This window comes from Sorex fumeus, unplaced genomic scaffold (genome assembly GCF_029834395.1).
Source record: "Sorex fumeus unplaced genomic scaffold, SorFum_2.1 ptg000050l, whole genome shotgun sequence".
Classification (NCBI taxonomy): domain Eukaryota; kingdom Metazoa; phylum Chordata; class Mammalia; order Eulipotyphla; family Soricidae; genus Sorex; species Sorex fumeus.
This window is the reverse complement of record NW_026606107.1, coordinates 1,715,896-1,739,038: the sequence shown is the minus strand read 5'-3', so window position 1 is coordinate 1,739,038 and position 23,143 is coordinate 1,715,896. Positions and strand designations below refer to the sequence as shown.

Here is a 23,143-nt window from a genome sequence, read left to right as displayed (position 1 = left end):
TCTCAGTGTCAAATTACACCAAACCAATGTCACACAGCGCTTTCTGGAATACAGGGAGAGTGCTTCAGCGAAGCTGTATGATTCGTTGAGATAGCAAGAAACTTTCATGTTTTCCAGGAATTTTATTTTACCGAAACACTCTCCCCTACTATTTTTGACACCGTTCCCCCCCGCCCCCGTACACTTTCTGCTTTCCTTCCCCCAAACTTTAATGCATACCCAAAGAGCTGCTACACCCTCCTTCTTAGGCTATTTACATTGCCCTTCTCCAAAATCTTTCCGTCTCAAATGCAGTCTGACTTAATAATACTCTGGGGAAGTTTCCACTCCGGAGGGCAATAACCAGGCCCAATAATTCCTTGGCCTTTGTTCAAAAGGCGTTATCCCAGGGAATCAAAGAAGAGAGGCATTCCTAGATGTAGAGTGAGAGTCGTTTGTGTATTCAATGAGAACACATAGTCCCCAGCGTTGTTAATCTAGGATTTCTTTAGAGAAAGTGAAATTGGGGCTTTTTGGAGGAGAGGAGTAGAATGAAGAAGCTTATTGATCAGTTCAGGATTCTTCATCCATGACATCTAAAATGTTGCTCAGTAGAATTTTGAAAGTGGGACGCTCATCTGCTTTCTAAAACCAAAGATAAAAGGCAGTGTTATGGATCGTGATCAAAAAAAGAAAATATTAGCATACAAGGCTCAACCTTTAACAACATGTTAGTAATCTCTTATTCAAGAGCTTAATGTCTCCAGGGTGAGATACAATACTCTTCACTCACATTCATCTAAGGAAAGTTTTTTGGATCCTTTTTAGCAGATTAGTCATAACAAGCAATACAAAATACATTATTTAGGATCTGTCTTTGGGCAGGTTTGGGTGGTGGTGGGGAAATTCTAAATAATGATGGTGGGAAGGTGTAATAGTGATGGGATTGGTGTTGGAATATTGAATGTAATAAATTATTATGAACAACTTTATAAAATAAAATAATTTTTAAAGGCAGTGTTATAATGGGCTACGATGCAGAACTTAAGGAAAATGCAATGAGTAAGCAGCAAATGCTTATTAAGTATATCCATCATGTCCAGCAGCAAACCCTTTCGATTACTAAAAGGTAAAGTAAACAAAATTGTTCCATATAGTCCTTTTCATCTTTAGTAACTCAGGTCATTAACATGGAGACAACAATTTGCAAATTAAACAAATAATTAAACCTGGCAAATAATTAAAACCTGGCAAATTCTTTATATAATTGTGCACCAAAATGATCCTCAATTGAAAAATAGTTCCCAAAGTTGACAGAACTGAATTTTTATACATTGTGATAGTTTGTAATTTGGTTTGAAACACATCTTCTTTATGATTTATTGTCCAAACAGTTTTTATACTAAGTATGTAAGTCCAAATGATTGCATGTGTCCATAAATATGATAGAATTTTCCACTCCCATTTTTTTTTGCTTTTTGGGTCACACCCAGCATTGCACAGGGGTTACTCCTGGCTCATGCTGGAGTACTCCTGGCGGTGCTTGGGGAACCATATGGGATGCTGGGAATCGAACCCAGGTCGGCTGCGTGCAAGGCAAATGCCCTACTCTTTGTGCTATCAGTCCAGCCCTAAGATGCCAAAAAATTTAAAACAAAAGGCTAGGGGCCAGGAAACTGGCTCAAAGGGTTAGTGCACATGTTTTACATGTGGGAGACCTGGATGGGTTTGATTTGGGCTCCACAGGCCATGACCTCTGGAGCACAGCATCCCTGAACAGGGTTGGGCATGACCCCATGCCCCCCACAAACACAAGCTCTTTGTCAAATAAACTTTGCTAGTATTGACTAAATAAATTAAAACACTGTTTCTGTCATCTTATAGCAAAAGATAAAGAGTTTTACATTGTAAAACCAAAGGCTGCATCTCTGAACTGGGATTATGAGAACTGGAGCCCTTTGTTACCACTGTCTGGCCTTCAGACTAAGGCCCTTTTTTGATAGTTATGGTTCTTAGGCTCCTGTGCTTTTTAGTGATTCAGGGCATAGTCATGCCAGAAAGTCTCAAGCTATCAAAATCAAAAAGTCATCAATTACTTGTTCCTTTGAGTCATTCTCAGACACAACTGAGTATCAATTTCTGGGAAGTTTAAAAAGAAATATCTGGGTTCCATCACAGACAAACTTAATGAGACTCTCTGGAGCTGAAGCCCAGTCATCTATATTTTTTATAATGCTAGTTAAAATTTATTTAAAAATATCCTCCTGGGGCTGGAGCAATAGTACAGCAGGTGGGGTGTTTTCCTTGAACGTGGCCGACCTGGGTTCGATTCCCAGCATCCTATATAGTCCCGCAAGCACCTCCAAGAGTAATTCCTGAGTGTAGAGCCAGGAGTAACCCCTGAGCATCGCTGGGTGTGACCCAAAAAGCAAAAAAAATTTCCTCTAATATAGGTTCTGTGCTCTATGAAGATAAATTAGGTTTGGGGTTTTATTTTCTTTGGAGGACACACCTGGTGGTGCTTAGAGGCTACTCTCAGCACAGTGCTCAGGAAACCATGCAGCTCTAGGGATCAAATCTGGGTTTCCAGTTTGCAAAGCATGAACACTAGCCCTTTGAGTTATTTCCCTGGCCCTGGATAAGTTGGTTTTATATTACATTTATTTGTATTAGATTTACCTCTGCTTTGAATATTTGGATCAGTTTAAGTAATGGGGAAAACTGAGTAATGAATCTGGTAACTTAATTTGAATGCCACTGTAAATATAAATCTCTTATCTAATTTTATAAATTTTAAATGTAAAACTTATAAACTTCTGACTTAAAAAATTTCTTAGGTCTGAGATATAGCTCAAAGGGCTGTAGCACATGCTTCACACGCAGGAGTCCTGAGTTCCAAATCTGATATCATATGATCTCCCAATCACTGAGTAGCTGCACCTGAGCATTGAGCCTGGAATAGTGTCTGAGTAACAGGGTATGGCCCAAAGCAAAAAAATTATTCTGTAGGATTGAAACATTAGCTTCTTGCATCTGTAGGTTTTTTAGTGAAGGAGAGGGAGGCACACCCAGTGGTGCTTAGGGAGCTGTGTGTTGCTGATAATGGAACCCAGCATCTTGTACATTCAAGGCATATGATCTACAAGAGGCACTTCCTTACCTCTGGCAGCTGTGGTTTTAAGAGTTCCTTTGGGGCCAAAGTGATAGCTCAACAGGTTGAGCATATCATTTGCATGCAGGAAGCACCACCGGGAATGAGTACATGAAGCTGGGAGTAGCCCATGAGCACTGCTAGGTATGACCCACACCACATTTTAGCCCCTCCAAAAAATGGCCCTCAGGAATTCTGATGTGCATGTAGTTTGGTGACTACCACTTTATACAGGCAGTGGAGAAAGTGCCTGTCAGAAATAACTATCTAGCAGAACAAAGATAAGATGTTCTAGGTGGAAGGGAGCCAATCACCATTGATCAATCCTGCTTGCTATAGGAGAAGGGAAATGGCACCCTTTGTGATCTTAGTCATTTGTTGAAGGAAAGAAGCTATGCCCTGATCCAGAGAGCTACTTTTCATCCTACCCACAGAGCACCAGATTTATACATGGGCTTGTTGGAGCCTATCTTGTATCTGATGAAGTAGAATTAAGTATTTATTTCCTACTAGAGGTTTAGATGATCAAATGAAGGTTGCCAAGGATCTACTGAAAAGTATAAGAGGCACCTCAGGAAGAACATGAGGTGAGACAAGGAAAGCATTTCAGTAATAGTGGGACAGACACCCTTTTTCACCAAATTAGCATATGCTCCACTCACAGATCCCATAATGCAACATACTTTTTAATGAGAATTGCCTAATTTTTGGACTCATACCCAACAGTGCTCAGGAGCTACTCCTAGCTCTGTGGCTGGAGTTCATTCCCAATGATTTTCGGGAGGACATGTGATGGCAGGGTTTAAACCCAGGCCTCCTACATGCGAAGCATGCAATCAGCCCATTGAGTTATCTTTCTATCCTGAATTATTTATTTTAGTTCCTTTTCAGATATTAGAGTTGTTTTTTAATCTCTCTTAGGTGAACCAGAGTGATAATACAGAAGTTAAGGTGCTTGCCTTGCATGCTGCTGACCCCAATTTGATCCCCAACATTGCATAGGTCCCCTGAGTACCACCAGGATAGATCCTTGAACAAAGAGACAGGAATGGGGCCTGGGTACATATCAGAGACATGGCCCAAAAACTAGATGGAGAAAAAGACAAAATCTCACTTAGGAGCCAGGGATGTGGCCCAATGATAGAGTACATGCCTCATCACAAGTATGAAGTCCTGGATTTAACACCTGGTGTGGGAAAAGCAAACAATTTATTTAGGAGAGTCATTAAGATGAAAGGGCCAGTGACTCCTAAAAGAATGGGCAGAAATTTTATTTAAACAATTTTTAATTTAAGTTTTTGGTTTTGAGCCACACCCAGTGATGTTCAGAGCTTACTCTTGGCTCTTCATTCAGAGATCACTCCTGGTGGGTCTCAGGGACCCATATGAGGTGCCAGGGATTTAATCCTGGTCGACTATGTGCAAAGCAAGCACCCTGTCCACTGTACTATCTCTTCAGCACCTAAATGTTAATGACATTATGGTTTTAATGTATTTAATTTTGGGGGGTCACACCCAGCAATGCTCAGGGGTTACTCTGGCTCTGCACTCAGGAATTTTTCCTGGAAGTGCTTGGGGGACCATATGGGATGTGGGAATTGAACTTGGGTCAGCAGTGTGCAAGGTAAAGGCCCTACATGCCATACTATCACTCCAGCCCCAAGGTTTTAATGTTTACACATTAGTCTTAGTTCCTTTGATTGATGACTTCTACTAGGTGACAAGACCCCCACAACACTTTCTCTTGTAAAAGTATAAAGCTAGATCGGGTTCTGATAAATTTATCTTACTGAGACTTGGAGAACAGGCATGGGAAAGCCTTGGGCCATGAAGAGGTTGACATTGGGAAATGGATGCTACTATGTTTGTGCCTGGCTACCATGCTGCTAGGGAGAATGAGTTCTGGGTGCTAGCCCTGCATAATGGAAAAGCAAATTCAATGAAAGAGTTTAGATTAGTCTAACAAAGGACTTACCTCATGCCAGCAACTATACATGATGGTATATACCCTCTCTGAAGCTAGATGAGGCCTGTAGAGTCGCAGGCCTTGGGCAATGTGCTCAGCAGTTTCACTATTAGTAAATCTCTCATATGGCATCTTTCCAAGAGAGTATATTTCCCACATCAAAACCCCTAGGAGACAGAAAAATTATTAAATCATTTTCTTGTTTTTTTTCAGGGAGTTGGGGGTGGGCAGTCATAGTTATCTTAGAACAACCCTATACATTGTATTCAACTGGTTCCCCTCTCAGTGTTTTTTTGCATTTCTTTAAACAATTATTTCTATTATTATTTGGGCCATACCTGAAAGTACTCAGGGCTTAGTCCTGGCTCTGTGCTCAAGAATCATTCCTGGAGGGGCTGAGGGGACCATATGGGGTGCTGGTGATTGAATCAGGGTCAACCATGTGCAAGTTAAGTGCCCTAACAACTTTACTATCTCTCCAATCCTCAGTGCTTTTTGCATTCTATCCAAACTCCTTTGATAGTTCTGATCATACTGGAGGACTATCAGTATTACACTGAACTGTTACTTCTCTAGGAGAGAGCCAAAGAGCCTCTAATTTGTCTTAAAAGTAATAGGGTCTGGCAGAATCCCTGGTACATAGTATTGAGAAGCTGTTGGATATTAAATGAATTGTTTATTTACCACAGTATAAATTCTAAAAAGACAGGAGTCATGTATAGTGACTTTGTTTATCCCTGGGGTTAAATTTAAGTTTATAACTATACATTCTCTGTAGATTAGACCAAAATTTCCAAAACATAAATGGCCTACCATGGCCTTTTCAGGAAAAAAAAAACTCAGGTTAGGAGATGCATATTGTTCCAGTATCTCCTGGAGGAGGTATTGCGCACTATGAGAAGCACTAGAATAGATGAATGAAAGAAAGAACCAGAAGTCAGGGAGACTCAAAGGGCTAGTACAAAGGCTTTGCCCAGTTCAATCCCCAGCACTTTGAGCACCAATTCTAGGAGTGAACATTAACTACTGTGCCAGGTGTGAACACAAAACTTAAAAAAGAAAAACAAATTAGTTTTCTCTCTTTGCAGTTTGCAAGCATGAATTAATCCTTTTTCCTTCCTCAATCTTTATTTTTTTAACACAATGAACACATGTGTCCCCTGTATCATCTTTTACTAAAACAAAGCCCAGGTAATTGATTTTTTATGATTATATGCTGGGGTGTTTAAAATAATATTTATTTTTAAATTCCAAAATGAATCCTAATATAAACTATGGAATTGAGGTGCTAATCACATGTCAATATAAATTCATCAATTGTAACAAATATACAGTTCTGTTAAGAAACACTGATGGTATCTGTGTATGTTGAAGATGGGTAGCAGTAAATTTTCTTCACTTACATTCAACTCTTCTTTGGATCTACAACTATTCTAAAAATAAAGTTCATTATCAATAACAAGGGGAAAGCAATGTTTTCCCATCCTTGCCTATTTAACTATGGTAACTATTTCACAGATAAAATTAGGTCAGTAATCATTTGTTAGCTTAAGTTTATAACTATTAGTTTTCTTCCATATCTAGTATTAAGGCCAACTTCTCAATGAACATTGAATCCCCAAAATTTATGTTTTTGGGAATTCAATAAAACAAAGATAAAATCGAGAGACTGTGAGAGAAAAAGAACAGTCACTCATGTAGTGACCATTACTTTTTCCTGTCATTATTTAAGCTTCAATAGTATCTTGCAATTGAAATGCTTGAGCAGGAAAATAGTTTTAGGTTATCCTTTTTTGCTTTTCTTTATTCAATATTAAAATTTGCTCGAGCGGGCCCAGTAACGTCTTCATTGGAGACTTTGTTGTTACTGTGTTTGGCATATCGAATATGTCACCTCCTGCTATCAAAGTTGAAGTTACAATCAAACAGAAAAATCAAAAAGTAGAGGCCAGAGAGATGGTATTGTGGATAAGGCACTTGCTTTGTGTGTTCTATTCAGATTCTATTCAAGAACAAGATATAGCCTCCTGATTATAGAGCCATGAGTAAACCCTGAGCATCACAGATGTGATCCCCAAACAAACAAAACACATAAAACAAAAATCCAACTATTCCCCTTCCTCATCTTTAGAGTTATATTATCTGCATAACCTTATCCACTCACCAAAAGCCCAAATGTCAGATTTGCTGCTGAACTTGCTATACATAAGGACTTCTGGTGGAGACCATCGGACTGGAAATTTGGAGCCTATTGAGCTCGTGTATTCATCATCCAGAACATACCTGCAAAGGATTGTGGACTTGTTATTATTAGGATGTGGAGATGCTGTATGCTGAAGTTTTCTAGGCATAGTCACAAGAGTTGCACACGCCTACAATCTTTCTCAACAGCCTCTGTTGACCGACCAAAATCTTTTACAAATGTTATTTTCTTAAAAACATATTTGTTTTAGGGCTCCTTATTGACAGCATGGTTTACAGGAGGGTGAAGTGAAATAACATCTAACAGATATCTCCCTTCCTCTTCTCTACCTCTCTTTCCTTTCTCATTTCTTGTCCTTCCTTTATATTCTGCAGTTGCCTGTGGGAATTAGACTGATTAGGGAAGAAGGAAGGATTGAGTAAAGCGAACAGGTTTAATAGATTTGGGAGAAAAAGCTAGAAAGATAGCTGAAGAGAAGAAGAAAGGAAGAAGAGGGGCACAACAAAAAAAAGAATGAAAGAAGTGACAATTCAGAGAGAAAGGATATGGTCAGAAAAATGAAGATTACCAAAAAAGGAAGACCATTAAAAACTAGAGTGATTCCACCTGTACTGTGTGATTTTTTTTTTTCTTTTTGGGTCACACCTGGTGATGTACAGGGGTTATTCCTGGCTCATGCACTCAGGAATTACTCCGGGCGGTGCTCAGAGGACATATGGGATGCTGGGAATTGAACCCGGGCCGGCCACTTGTAAGACAAATGCCCTACCCGCTGTACTATTGCTCCAGCCCCTGTACTATGTGATTTTTAAGAAGGAAGATGAAAGAGTTGCACTCACCTGGACAGACCAAAGTCAGATACTTTAACCACTCCTTGATCATTTACCAAACAGTTTCGGGCAGCCTGTAGTGCAACAGATATCAGTGAGTCTCGTCCCTCACGTACCGGTTTAAAGCACATAGCATGGAATAAGAAGCCAGGGAAACCTTTTTTAACCAAAGTTACCTTCCTACCTATAACAAAGTTAAGCTGATACCACTACAGGTGGAAAGACTTGGGAATCTGGAGGCTTACTCCTGGGGGTTTACAGGAGACTGTATATTGCTGGGGATAGGACCTGGGCCTCCAGTATGCTCAGCCCTTTCCGCTATCTCCCAGGCCAAAATATTTAGGAAGTGCCAGGAATCAAATCCAGGTCTCATGCATGCAAGACGTGCAGTTTACTATTGATCCACATCCCTGGACCTGCCACTGAGAAATTTTGATGCTTTTCTACCTTGTATAAAATAATCCACAATGCAGATTTTCATTCACATCGGAAATTGCATGACACTACACGCTTCTACAATGCTTTGCTACAATAATGAGGGGATTAAGGGAGACTAGAAGATAAGTTTATTTTTCTATTTTTTTGTTCTATTATTTTTTTTAACTTTTTACCAAAAAAGTAAGTCCAGTAATCAGGGCTACTCCTGACTCTGTGCCCAGGGATAACTCTTGGTGAGGCTCATGGAAACATATGGGGTACCAAGGATCAAACCCTAGTTAGCTTCATGCAAAGCAAGCACCCTACCCACTCTACTATGGTTCTGGCCCCTTTTTTCCTTTCTATTTGCCAGGTGTACAAAGGTTGCTGCTGGGCCTGGTTGAAATAAATGGGCACAAAGTCTTCTCCCTCCAGAAGCCAGGCAGGGGCAAAGTGATGTGGAATGAGTGGAGATTTGAGGAAAGTAGAGGAGATCAAGGGGCTAGTCTAAAGAGGTATCTTGGGGGCTAAAGAGTAGTGTATCATTGCTTTATTGTTTAATTGCTGTCCAGTTAAGCACTAGCGGGTGTGACTCAAACCACTGTCCTTTCCCAGAAAAAAGTTGTCAGCTTAACTCCTGAGCTCCAGTTGACTGGCAGCACAACTGTAAATTTGGATTCAGTTTTACAAGATGATCTAGATTTTCTAAAGAAAGTACAAATTCAGTTTTCTAATATAAACAGTTTTTTCTTTGGCGCTGGGGGTGGAGTGTCAAATCCAGGGCCCCATAGATGCACTCTGCATGCATGAGCTACTTCCCTGGCCAATAAAATGTTTCCTTTTATGTGTCTGCTAACCATCACATAATGATTTTTTTAAAACACAACTACAGGCCCCCATTTTGGTACTGACATAGCCAAAATGATACCAGCAACAGTTACATTGGGAAGTGAGTTGTCCTTTAGCTGCTGAAGGACCCATCATTTCCTTGGGGCAGCAGGGAGCTGGGAGTGAGCTTCCACCATGGCAAAATGTGTATTTAGGTTGGAGATCCTTAACTGACTGACTACTTGGATAGAGGCAAACCTTGTTTTTTAGTATTTTCTAGATCAAATGAATTGATTTAAAAACCAGCAACCCTCTTATCTGTGTATGAGAGGTTCTTCTCTACCACTCTCCTCTCCTACCCCCTCCCACCTGAGCCTTTTGTTTTAAGCCAATCCTTCTGACCAGGTCACGGTGAAGAAACTGCTTTGACTCTAGGTATTCCATAGCTTCACAGACATCCTTGCACATCTCCAGCAGCTGTTGAGTCTGGAAGTGGTGACGCATCTCCCTCAGGTAGTTCAGGAGGCAGCCATTAGCCATGTATTCAGTGATGATGAAGATGGGACGCTGTTTGGTGCATACTCCATACAACTGCACCAGCTTCTCATGGGAAAGATTCCTATAGGGTACATAAAGAATAAATTCTCTTTCTGGTTCTTCATATGAGCCATAAAGGGGCTCAAGAGATAAGGAGTTTATTAGGAGTAGAGCAAAGAGACCATAACAGCAAATTGCCTTTCTTCAATCATTTTCCTCCTAACCCTGCAAAGGGCCTGATATGTTGGGGTAAGCAAACATTTGGAACACATCAACAGAACAGGAAACAAATTGAGGATCAGGCTGAGTGGATTCCAAAGCTATATTAGAATCGGTCTTCCTATCTATTCCTAAATGCTACTTAAGATGGTACATCCTTATGATCAACATTATTAAGAACCAATGTCTAAGGCAGAAAAATTATTTTCATTGAAGTTAGGCCTCCTACCCATCCCATCAAAGGCTAACTTCAGGCCCTGTTTCCAAAATCCTCTAACTGTAAAACCACATTGGGAATTGTCTTGGTAATTCTCAGACTCTAGCAAAAGAATTGAGAACGTAGTATGGGCTGTAACTCACATCATGACTTTAGCTTCTTCAATGAACTCATCCTCAGACATAGAGCCTTCTTTGATCATCTTGATGGCAACATCATACTGGCCTCTCCATTTCCCATACTTCACTACCCCAAATTGTCCGGTCCCCAGCTCCTTCAAGAATGTCAGGTCCTTTGGATCGATTTCCCATGATCCTATAATAACAAGACCTTGGTGTGACTCTGTGGAAGTCACACATGTATAATTTCTACAATAGACAATAATGCCTAATGGAGTAGAAATGTCAAGTCGTAAAAGGGATAGGGAGTTACTGGTTGGGGGAATTGGGGGATTTTACAAGTTAGAATATAAGGCAAGAAGGTAAGCTAGAAAGCCCATTTAAATACTTTTGGATTGAAAGGGGGCATTAAAAATCTAAAAAAAAGTAAAAATAAATAATAAAATAAAATAAGCAAAAGAAAAAAAAGAAAGGGGGCATTGGAGTTCTTGCACTGGTAATGGGTGTGGTGTTGGAATTCTGTTCATGAGAAACCAACATTTTTTGTCTTTTGGGGCCACACCTAGCAGTTCTCAGGGCTTTCTTCTGGCTCTGATTTCAGGAATCACTCCTGGAGGAGGCTGGAAGGCCATGTGGTATGTTGGGGATTGAACCCAAGTCAGCCACATGTAAGACAAGCATCCTACCAATATATTACTATCATTCTGGCCCTGAGAAATCATAAATTAACAACTCTTTAAATAACAGAGGCTCAATCAATTAAAAACTTTTCAAAATACTTTGAATAATAGGCAGAGAGTGGGAGTGGGATGGGATATGGATACACTGGTGGAGGGAAGTTGACACTGGTGGTGAAATTGGTATTGATATGCCTAAAATTCAACTATCAATAATGTTGTAAATCTTATTGTTTAATTAAATAAAAATATAAAAAACAAAATTAAAATACTTTTGGATAAAAGGAGTCAATTATATGGTGATGGATGGAAACTAGACTTTTGGTGATGGGCAAAAGATAGTATGTAAAAATGCTGATATATAATTTATATATCTGAAATCATTGGTGTTATAAACCAATGTTACTATAATTTTTAAAAGAGAAAAACGTCACTTTATGGATGTATTTTTATTTGCCCATAATTAAAAATTTCTTTGTTAAAAGATTTTTCTACAGTTTCAGTATAGGAAACCAAAGAGAGAGAAATTATAACTTTTGCTTGGCTGTCTTAACCTTCCTTGAGGTAGATGATACAGGAGAGCACACCATCAGGATGCTTTGGGGTGTGTCAAAGGTAGTCCTTGCAACTGGCCAATCCACCCAACCCTAGCCAAATAAGCAGTTACCATAGCCCAAGCCTGCTGTGGAAGGTGCATTCTTGTTTTGTTGAGACACTGGATATTTGAGCCTAGATATGAGTCCTGAAACAACAGAGAGAATCATGCTATGGGTGCATTTTGAATCCCAGAAGATCTTCATAAACTCAGGTTGTCTGGAACTGTATCCTCTCACAAAAGAGTTTTTGGGGACAGAAAAAAAGAAATACAAATTGAAATACATCCCCCACTAAATATGTCCCCACCTCCTAATTCAGGGTTAGGACACATCCTGCCTTCTCAGTGCATCTTTTCTCTTCTAACCGTGCCCTCATCAATTTCCCAGTTGTCAGAATGTTTGCACTATTTAGAAACGGTTTTCAAATGGTTTCTAACCTGTATGTCTTTTTAGAATAAGGACCTTTGTTAATAATGTTCCTAAATTCTCCTCTAGTTCAGAGGAAATTGCTGAGTACTTACCAGGAACCCAATGAATAGTTTCTGACTAATTAATTCCAGTCTCTTCTGATTCCTCCTCTCCTTAGCACAGAATATCAATCACAAAAAAAGCAAAAGGACTGTATTTGAGTACTTCTTTACTTGACTTTACCCAGCATCATAGAGGACTGATTACTTTACATCTAATTCTCATGACCCCTGAAATTATTTTTTCCCTCTCACCTAGACCTGAATTGCTTCTCCTGATGATTGCCATACCCTTCTGCTTTTGTGACCTCCTACTCACCTGCGGAGTTATGCTGATGGTATTTAATAAGCTCGGGGATGGTACTGAAAAGGTGCTTTTCAGCCAGGTAATACTGGCTCTGAGGTGTGGAACACACAACATAATGGCGTATCACCCCTTGAGGGTCTCTGAAAAAGTGGAAGCTCAGTCATCAACTTAGTAACCAGCAGGACCCAAGAAGTGAGATGAGTTTTTAATTTAAGAGATAGAGAAAGTAGAGAGTTACATCATTAAGAAGATATTAGGAGGAACCCCACCCCCAGCCTGTCCTTTATCCTCACCACTGTGAGCAACAGTAGTTTTTACCCTGTTGATTTAGGAAACACAGAGACAGTGTATTTTCCAGCCTTAAGAAGATATTAGGAGGAACCCCACCCCTAGCCTGGACTTTATCCTCACCACTGTGAGCAACAGTAGTTCTTACCCTGTTGATTTAGCAAACACAGAGACAGTGTATTTTCCAGCCTTACTGGAATCTCTGACAATGAAACCTCCTTCTTTTCCCTGAAACAACAGAAACAAAACTGACTGTAAGAAGAAAGGGCTATTCAAAACTGCCTATCATTTTCCCAAATCAGAGTTAAAATAGAACATCCCTGGTTCTACTAGGAAGCTCCACGTTGGAACTGCAGCCTCATTTGATAGGGAAAAGTGCAATTGCGACTCCATAAAATCATAGGTCCTTGATATCATTTTGCTTGGAGGTAGTGGGCAGCAGAAAGTCCTCCTTTCATGACTTTGAGTTTTGTACAGGAGAATGCTGTTTGCTTGCAGTTGAACACTTACCTCTTGCTTTAGCAGTTGCTCAGCTTGACTCCGAGTCATATGTTTGGAATACCACCTGTGAATGGAGAGTGCTGTAGTGGCTCTAAAGGCATGGCCTATATAGCTCATCAATTGAGCCCCCTCCAAGTCTTGATTATGCCAGTTATTAAGCCTATTCCCCAAACCCTTTTAATTGAGTGTGAATAGCACAGTGTAGCATTTTCCTGAAGCCTGAATGGCTCTGAAAAGCCTAGAAACTGGAGATTGGAAGGCAAAGGTGGGTACCAGAAGGTGGCAATGGGTGTGTGGGGAGTTAGGGGAATCAGGGAAAGGGCATCCGATAGCAATACATATCCATGATTATGGAGAAATGACAAAGGCGGATATTTTATACTTCCACTCTTCCTTATCACGTTTTCAATTCCTTTTATTTGAATGTGGTTAGTGTAGCTCTTCTGAACTAGTGGAGGGGGTGGGAGGCACATAATGACCTCAGCAGCTTTCACAAGCAGAGGAATATTTTGACTGGATGGTGGCATTATACACGGGCAGTAACTTGAGATGGTGGTATCATTCAACCTCATTGGCACTGATGAAAGTAAGTAATCTTGAAATTTTAAAAAAATGCTTAAATGCATAAAAATGTATATACTCTGGTTCCTCTCGATACGTCCCTCTGTATGCTGGGAACATAAGCATACTCACTCATACATTTCTATGGAGTCTTCTGCTTCAGTGACATAGTTACTGGGGATATAACCTTCCTTCCTGTAGAGGAAGAAAATAGTTCATTATGTATTACTCCCCTTCTTGCGGGAGAGACAGACTGATGCCCCTGTCCTCAGAACCCTGTACTCAGAAATCATCTCAAATGGAGTTATAGAGAACATACTTCTCCCTCAGAAATGGTCATGTTACTGATGCAGGGATAAGCCAGTGAAGTGTGTCACTTCTGTAAATGCAACCTTGAGTTTATGTGCACCATGACACGTGGGTCTAAGCTTCCAGTCTCTGAAAGGTGACCATGTGCAGAACTCACTCTGGAATGTACTTGATTTTTTTTCTTTTTGGGTCACACCCGGCAATGCATAGGGGTTACTCTTGGCTCATGCACTCAGGAACTTCTCCTGGCAGTGTTCTGGGGACCATATGAGATGCTGGGAATCGAACCTGGGTTGGCTGCGTGCAAGGCAAATGCCCTATCACTGTGCTATTGCTCCAGTCCCCTGGAATGTACTTGAAAGAACAGTAGATTCACTTGGGGTTGGGAAGAATGATTCCTTTTTTAAAATATTGGGGGCCACATTGTTGTGTATTCCTGGTTCTATGTCTAGGGATCACTTCTGGCAGAGCTCAAGAGATCATATGTGTTGAACCTGGATTGGCCACATGCAAGGCAAGTGCCCTACCCACTGTGCTTTCACTCCAGCCCCTGTACTGACCCATTTTTATCTCGTGCTCGCCACCAAGGTAAGTTGCTCTCCTCCAGGATATAATACTCATCGCCCTTCTGCAGCAGGAGATCATTGACATTCACTGGCATGTAATCATAAAGGGCTACAACCTTTTTCAACTCGCTTGTAGAGACTGGTGCTGCTGGTGGCTCAGGGGGCAGTGGCTTTTTCAAGATCTGAGTAGTTGGGGATGAAAAGAAGTGGGGTGTTGGTTAGACATCAAGTATTCTCTTCCCCCTACTTACTAGAAATACTTTTATAATTCAAATTAGGCACAGTGCAAGGTTTATTTACATTCATTCAAAATGATCTAATATTTTGTGGGGGGGGGGTGCTCCCAAGTTCTGGAGTGTTCACGAAACCTGTCTCAGAATTGCAAACCTAGTCAGACAATACAACGCTAAGATGTGGTGCACCTCGGGCTTCACGGTGCTAGGGATCAGTGGGGTCACACCAGCAGGGCTCAGGGTCCACCAGGATTATACCTAGAAATGCTGTGGACCAATGGCATTGGGATTGAAACTGGTACAGATGAATGTTTTTCATGCACCCCAAATTCCTGTGCTATCCCCTCTGGTCCTTAACATCATGTTTAAAGCTCCCTATGCAAAGGTTGTCAGCCTGGAAAGCATAGCAGAATCACCTAGAGGGTGATTGAAAACCTTGACACTGGTATAGTTCACAGACCAATTAGACAGAGAAAGGACACAGGTTTTGGTATTTTTTTCCATGCTGGGGATCCAGCCCAGGGCCTCAAACATGCAAGGTAAGTGCTTTTTCTTCTGTACTATCTCTTCTGTCCCTGGTATCCATATTTTTAAAGCTTCCCTGACACCGTCCCTCCCACAAATAAAAGCGTACAACATAGGCAGAATGCCTTGGCACTAGTTACAATTACTTTTTTGTCAAATGAGTTTAGTAATTCCTGCCTTGTTTATTTATAATGTCTAAGAAAGGGTTTTCTAGACCTCAAAACATAATCAAAGTCAAGATTTTAAGTAGAATATTAGTGAAAAAATCTAGGTAGTGGACATACAGATGTTCTCTGTTATATTGTTTCATCTTCATGTTTTTCAGCTAAAACAATTAAGTATTCCTGATTTTCCTAACTGTAGACATATGCAGTGCTGGGGACTGAACCTGGGTGGGATGTGTGCAAAGCAAGCACCTTGCCCACTATGCTATATCTTGGGCCTCTAGGTATGTTTCTGAGTAAAATTTCCACCTAAGCAGTAGCAGTACCCAATTTCCCTGTATACCTGGTCTTCTTCAGGTGTGGGGGGGAGAGGCTTTTTTGTCTTTCTGTGAGAACTCCCAGGTTTTAAACCTGCAAAATAAGAAACAAGTTATAATAGAAAAATGTATCTTAGGAAATAGCTAGGATAAGGTTAGCTAGAGACTTTGCTCACAGTGCCATTAGGCAAGTTAGAAAATTTCTGGGTCAATATAGCATAGCAAGTCACACAGCTTGTAAAGTTGAACACCTACTAGATTTGCCCCCACCCCCAAATTCCTTCTCCAGGTTCCTTGCTACAGTGATCAAAGGATACAACCTGATACCATGTTTGACAGACCCTTTGAGATAATAGTGGATAGAGTCAAAAAGGAGACATATCATAGACAGATATAATCCAATCATAGATATCAGATCTCTTACTTCCATTCCGGTTCTCCAAGATTTGACAGCCCATTGCATTTTTGGCTGTCTGAGAGCAGCAGAGATACTGCCCATCGATCCAGAAACAAGGGTGGTATTTCTGCACCAGATCACTGTTGTACCGGATGACTGTAACAAAAAAAATTAGAACAATTACAACAGACATGTTAGAGATTCCACTATTTGCATTTTCCCCTCTTTTTACTTAGTGTGAACTTCACTAAACTGCTCTTTTTTAAGAATGCAGAGAAGAGAACCAGCTAACACACACCTTGTCCCGGAGAGTTCCTGTGGAATTCGCGCCAGGAGTCTGTTATGTCTATGCCCAAATCAATGTGATAATAATATCTTATGTTGGGCCATAGAGATAGATCAATGGGCTAAGTGTGTGCTGTACATGTAGTAGGTTCAGGTTTGAGTCCTGACTCCATGCAATGCTGGTCATGACTCCCCAGCCCAGAACCTGGAATGAACACCACTGAGTAGGGTCCAAAAGTAGAAACATAAAGAATATCTGATATCTCCAGAAAATTCAGGGACAAAAATATAGGGAGTCACGAGGATGGCTCAGTGATAAAACAATACTTGCTTTGCAAGTGTGCGACCAGGAGTTTTATCCCCTTTCCAAGCTAAGGGAAACATTGTGCCTAAGCTAAATCCACACTTTAACTATTGACATACCAATATCAGCTCACAAACATGATGACCATTACTACAACAAGCCAGATTTTCTGTAAGAAGTGTGACAAGGGACAGGAAGTATAGTACAAGGCTTAAGGCATTTGCAAGCACCTGACTCATGTACTATTGCACCGGTCTGAGGCTAGAAATTCTTTTTTTCTTTTTTGAATCAAACCCAGCAATGCTCAGGGCTATTCCTGTCTCTGCACTCAGGAATTACTCCTGACGGTGCTCAGGGACCATATGGGATGCGGGAGATCTAACTCAGATTCTCCAAGTGTGAGGCAAATGCCCTACCCGCTCTACTATCACACCAGTCTAACCTAGAAAGTTTTTTTTTTTGCTTTTTGGGTCACACCTGGCGATACTCAGGGACTACTCCTTGTTCTTCACTGGTGGTGCTCAGGGGACAATATGGGATGCTGGAAATCAAACCCGGGTCAGCTGCGTGCAAGGCAAACACCCTACCTGCTGTACTATCACTCCAGCCCAAGTCTAGGAATTTTTAATTAACAACTAGCTATTCTGAAAACTACACTGTGCTAATATGCTAATGAGGGTCTCTAAGGCTTCCATCCCTCTCCATATTCAGTTCATTCATTAGGAATTTAGTCTATACAGCCCAGGGACAGAAGTCATAGAACTAATGCACCTGTGAGTTCCAGTTTCATTATCCAGTTCCTAGTGGCCCCTTGAATGCTACCAAAAGTGATCCTAAGCAACGTACTGGAAGTAGCCCCTGAACACTGTTGGGTATGACCCTAAAACAGAACAAAAGAACCCATTTATGACAATGATGTTTGGAAATTATCACTCTGGACAAGAACTGAGTGCTCAAAGGAGATAAGGGGATATACATTATATTTTTTCAATACCTGTATTGCAAACCCAAAAGGAATGAGAGAGAGAGAAAAAAAGAAAAGTTTCTGCCATAGAGGCAGGCTGGGGGTTGGGGGTGGCAGGAGGGAAACTGGGGACATTGGTGGTGGGAAATGTACACTGGTGAAGGCATGGATGTTGGAACATTATATGAATGAAACCAAATAATGAACAACTTTGTAGCTGTGTATCTCATGGTGATTCAATTTTTAAAATGCTGTAAAGTATAAAACTATACTAAAACAAAACAAAACAAAACAAAAGAGCCCACCTGATGAAACTATGGTCTGGTCATTACCAGAAGGAAAAGAGGGGTTGGAGGGAGTAGGTAAGGGATCTTTTTGGTAGTGAGAAAACACTAGAATATTGTTGGTGGGTGTAGTGAATCATACACACACATAGCAGTATTTAGCTATATCCTTGAAATTCTCCAGCAATTGCAGGCAGGTGGATCAGGAGGGGCCCCTGGTAATGAGCATTTTTGGAAGTAATAATATCAATATGTGATTGGGGGGAGCAATAATATCAACATGTGATTTAAAGAATTGCCAAGCCACCAACCCTGAAGTATCATCCCACAAATATGAAGGCAACATCCAGAGAGAGCAACTGAAGAACAACCCAAAGAAGGGAGGACCCTCTCAGAAAAGGAGAAGCTCCAAGAAATTAAAAACAGTCATGATAAGATTATGGAAAAGGCCATCTAAAGTTAAAGGCTCTTTCCCTTAGCCACATTCGAGCAACAAAGCCTTATGTAGGGCAGTTTGGGAAAATGGCTACTATAAAACCACCTCTGGAAAGACAAGTGGCTGTACATTATCCACCTTGAGGTTTGCCCATATCTCAACTTGATATATGTTCTCAGCTTTTTTTCTCTCTGGAAAATCCCATGTTCTCTCTTGAACACACCCCTCCACCTATCTAATATTTCTCTAAAAATGACTACTTTACTTAATGGCCTCCTCCTGAAATTCTTTTCTGCAAGGGATGGCAATGATGCTGGAAATGCTGGGAAGAGGTTAGGATTAATTTTCTTTTATCTTTCTTTCTCTTTTTTTATTGAATCACCGTGAGATAGATTGCCACAAAGCCATTCATATTTGGGTTTCAGTTATACAATGTTCCAACATCCATCCCTCCACCAGTGTGTATTTTCCACCACCAATGCCCCCAGTTTCCCTCCCACCACCACCCCAATCCCCACCCCCTGCCTGCCTCTATTGCAGGCACCATTCTTCTTCCTCTCTCTCTCTCTACTTTTGTGTGTTAATGGTTTTAGGTACAGGTGCCAAGAGGTCACTGTGTTTGTTCAGGGCGTTCAGCTTTCTTATCAGGAAGGTACATCTGGAGTAGCTTTTTATAACTGGATGGCAGTTTGGGGGTGTAGACATGACTGCTGGGACTTCCGGAGGCACAGCGAGGTGGGAAAAGTAGACCATCTCGACCCCCAGAAAGCGTAGACACTTCAGTCACAAAAACTGGGTACCCAAATTTTCGGGAGATTAATATCTTGGTGAGGTCTGTCCGAAGACAGTGGAGTCTGGCCAGGGGCATAGTGGCAATTTTGGATTGTGGGAGCAAGTGGCTGCTGGGGTCTCTGTTTGGATGTGCACCAGGCAAACCTTTCCTCCATGTGTTCAGCCTTGGGCGGGTCTGAGATTAATTGCAGCATTTGATCTCTTTTGAGATTTATGGCTCTCTGAAGGGAGGCCGGTAGAAAAACTTAGATGGTGGAACCAGAGTTGGCTCATGGGAGTGACCGCTGGTGCTTCCAAGAGTATAGGGAAGGCACTCATCTCCCATCCAGAGCAGGCCCTCCAAGCATCCTTGACTTGGTGGTCCCTTCTCTATCTGAAAGTAGACTATAGATGGAACATGATGGCCACTTGATACCTGCATTGCAAATCACAATACTCTAAAGGAGAGAGAGAGAGTAAAAGAGAATGCGCATGCCACAGAGGCAGGAGCTGAGGATGGGGTGGGGGTGGTGGGAGGGATACTGGGAACACTGGTGGTGAAGAATGGGCACTGGTGGAGGAATGGGTCCTCTATCATTGTACAATTGAAACATAAGTATGAAAGTTTGTAAGTCTGTAACTGTACATCAAGGGTGATTCATTTTTTAAAATAGGGGGAAAAGGAATATAGGAAGCCCCATAAATGAGCTTATATGGCTGAGGCAGAGATGTCTGTGGACTTCGCTCCCACTACCTAACTTTTTTTTTTATTAGTGAGACATCATGAGGTACAGTTGCAGACTTACCCACTACCTAACTTTTGATGGTTTAATTTCTAGGAAAATTTGGTCCTGAGTCATTGGAGTCCGGCCAGAGGCAAGGCCCAGGGCACCATCAGCTTGCGGATACCCTGACCTTCCCTTCCCCCCACCCTCCAACCCCCACCATGTGTTGGGTGGCGCTGCAATCTGGCAGAACCTGCCCAGGGAGCACACGCCCCCATCGTTGGTCTCCAGATAGTCTCCGCCACATGCTGCGGGCTGGGTCCTGGAAGAAATGGTGGCCGCAACGCTCTGTCACTGGCGAGTTGCCCGAGCCGGTCTCCCATGGTGGGAACTCCGGCGCCCCCTCAATTCCAGGACTCCAGCACCTCCACGGTAGTTCCAAGTTGGACCCGGGAAGCCCCATTCATCCATGGCGGCCGGCTGCCCCCAGCACACAGAGAAGCGGGAGCCTGCCAGCTTCAGCACCCGCCGCCCCGCCGCCGCTGCCATCTGCAGAGTCCCGCTCCGACCCGCGCCCGTTTGGTTCTCAAACAGCCACTCTTTTCGAAAGAGCATCTTTAAATGGCGCTGACAGTCGTTCCCACCTTTTCGGACCCCAGCAGCCCTGCTGTTCAGAGCGCCGAGTACTGTTGCCGCTCCGCCAGCTCTGGCGCTGGCTGCCACGCAGCCGCCATCTGATTCTCATTTCCATGCAAAGAGCAATTCCTCATTCCAGTCTGTGATCATGGTTCCCTGAGAACTGCAGGTGGTGGGGACTGATTCCATGCCACCGAGATCAAGGGGACTTCAGGTGAAGCCTAATGAGTGCCAAGTGGAGCTAATGAGACGCTAGTGTCCGTGATGCATAGGAGCTGGTGGAAGACTTTACCCATCTTATCCCTCCTATGCATTTCCCAGGGAGACCAAGTCCAAGTAGTATAGGAGGAAAGCACTCTTCTCTCAAAGCTACTTTCCTTGCTCCGACTTCACCCAAGTTAACTACATTACTTGGTAGGTAATGTAACCAATACCAACTGACCTGCAACATAATTTGCCAATTTGTCATCCCAATAAGAGAACTGCAACAACATTTATTAGCCAATTGGAAGACCTACTTATTTTAGTTATGAGGCATCTGAAGCACTATATTGGAAACCGAAGTATACTTACATTCAATAAGGTGTGCAGTCTCAGGAATACAGCTAGCAAAGGTTGTCTACCACAACTTAACCACCACTCAATTCTATCACTTCACTGTGTGCCCTGTCATGACAAATACCCTTGCAAAGGTAGCCAGTATTCTGGTAAGGTTCTCCTTCTTCTGTTAGTGATTTTCAGTTGGTGACTTTTACCCTAAAGTAGGCTAACTTGTGCTTTCATTCATGGTCTAGTTCTCCAGCCCTATAATACCTCACTACTTGCATTGCTGGCAACTGGGGCTGATCTAGGGTTATTAGACCTTGCACCTAAATCTCCCAGTAATTATACTATTTGTCACAAGGTGCCTACTATTTGACTCATATCGTCAGCCCAAGCAGGTTCAGCAAGATGTACACCTACATCTGGAAAAACTGGGAAACAAATGCCTTCGGTAAAACACAAAGAAAAAGAAAGTACATTTACAACTTACAATACTCACAGAACTAAAATGAACTATATTCTGTTCATTTGTTTTTGCTTTACTTTTACTGTGGTCATTTTGCTTACTTGATAACAATAGCAATTCAGAAGCAACATAGTTAGGTTAACATCTGAGTCTATCAATTAACTTTGTTTGGCTTGCTTTTTCAAGTGCATGTTCTCTCTTGAACATGTATGTCTCTCTTTCTCTCCTCTGCTTTTTCCACTGCCCAGGTTCTCTCTTAAATACGTATTCACCATCTTTTTCTCCATCACATCTTTCTAAGTAAATTTCTCTTAATAAAAAATATTTTGCTTCACAAAAAATATATAAATAAAAACTGGAATTTTTATTTCTGGTCATTACTCATACCTTGAATATGGTGGGCATTCAGTAAATATTCATTAAATTAAAACTGTTTTAAATATTTAAAAAATATTTGAAGTATAAAAGAGCTACTAGTTTGTATTAGTATCTCCATGTTTTTTTTTTCTTTCTTGTCTCTCTTTTGCCTATTATGTCCCATTCTCTTTAACTTCCAAACCAAGTCCTTGCTGCCCATCAGTGTTGGGTCCACGTTGGTATTGATTGTTTGCTCCCACAGACAAAATCAACTTACACAACTATTGATTATTCCCTTTCTGTATTCAAAGCACTGTAGGAGTCTCTATGGAGTGAACTAAATATATATGCTCTCTGGAGCTCTTACCGCTGTCTCTGCAAATACTTCTCTGCTTACTAAAAAAGAATATTCATTCAAAACAGGGAATTTAGAGCTCAAGTTATAAGACTGAGCCTGTCATTTACTAATTATGTGCTGTTGTGCAAGTTACTTATTTCTTTATAACTCAGTTTTCTTATTTGTAAAATAAAGATGATGGAAATATCTGCCTCATATGCTTAATATGAAGAAAAAATAAGTTAAAATATGTAAAGAATTTAGAAGAGATCCTGGATCACAAGAAACAGTACTGAAGAATTTGTTTTCTACCCCCAGGGCTAACATAGGTCTCTTATCTCAAAATATATCAAGAACTGTACTGTGTGGTACAAGATAACACTTATTTGTAATCTCAACATGACTTTAGACTATCCTGCCCGTTTCTGGGCTAGAAAATTAAGCAGCACAAAACTTAGTTAGGCTTTTGGGTATCGCAGACCCAAATCTGGTAAAAATCCAGGCTCCCCGAATCAGTAATTATATGACTGAAAATACTTAACCTCTTTGAGCTTCAGTGCCCTCATTGGTGCTACTTCATAATCTCCCTTTGGATTAAATGAGCGAATGTACTTGAAGGATTTGGCACAGAGCCTGGTACATAGTAACAGCTTGTTAAACA

General features: G+C 41.3%; 1 protein-coding gene across 1 annotated transcript in view; it reads right to left on the bottom strand.

Annotated features, from left to right (window-relative positions):
* Positions 1–194: 194 nt before the first annotated feature.
* BTK (Bruton tyrosine kinase) overlaps positions 195–23,143 on the bottom strand; it is a 46,649-nt gene continuing 23,700 nt past the window's right edge. The window contains exons 7-20 of the mRNA XM_056124197.1: positions 16,402–16,530; positions 16,004–16,071; positions 14,733–14,920; positions 13,996–14,058; positions 13,312–13,366; positions 12,950–13,029; positions 12,526–12,653; positions 11,811–11,885; positions 10,491–10,662; positions 9,777–9,993; positions 8,139–8,203; positions 7,261–7,379; positions 5,106–5,263; positions 195–624 (exon numbers count right to left, since the gene is read on the bottom strand). Of these exons, the coding sequence (XP_055980172.1) occupies positions 553–624; positions 5,106–5,263; positions 7,261–7,379; positions 8,139–8,203; positions 9,777–9,993; positions 10,491–10,662; positions 11,811–11,885; positions 12,526–12,653; positions 12,950–13,029; positions 13,312–13,366; positions 13,996–14,058; positions 14,733–14,920; positions 16,004–16,071; positions 16,402–16,530 (1,589 nt within the window). The 3' untranslated portion in view covers positions 195–552. The remainder of the gene's footprint in view (positions 625–5,105; positions 5,264–7,260; positions 7,380–8,138; positions 8,204–9,776; positions 9,994–10,490; positions 10,663–11,810; positions 11,886–12,525; positions 12,654–12,949; positions 13,030–13,311; positions 13,367–13,995; positions 14,059–14,732; positions 14,921–16,003; positions 16,072–16,401; positions 16,531–23,143) is intronic.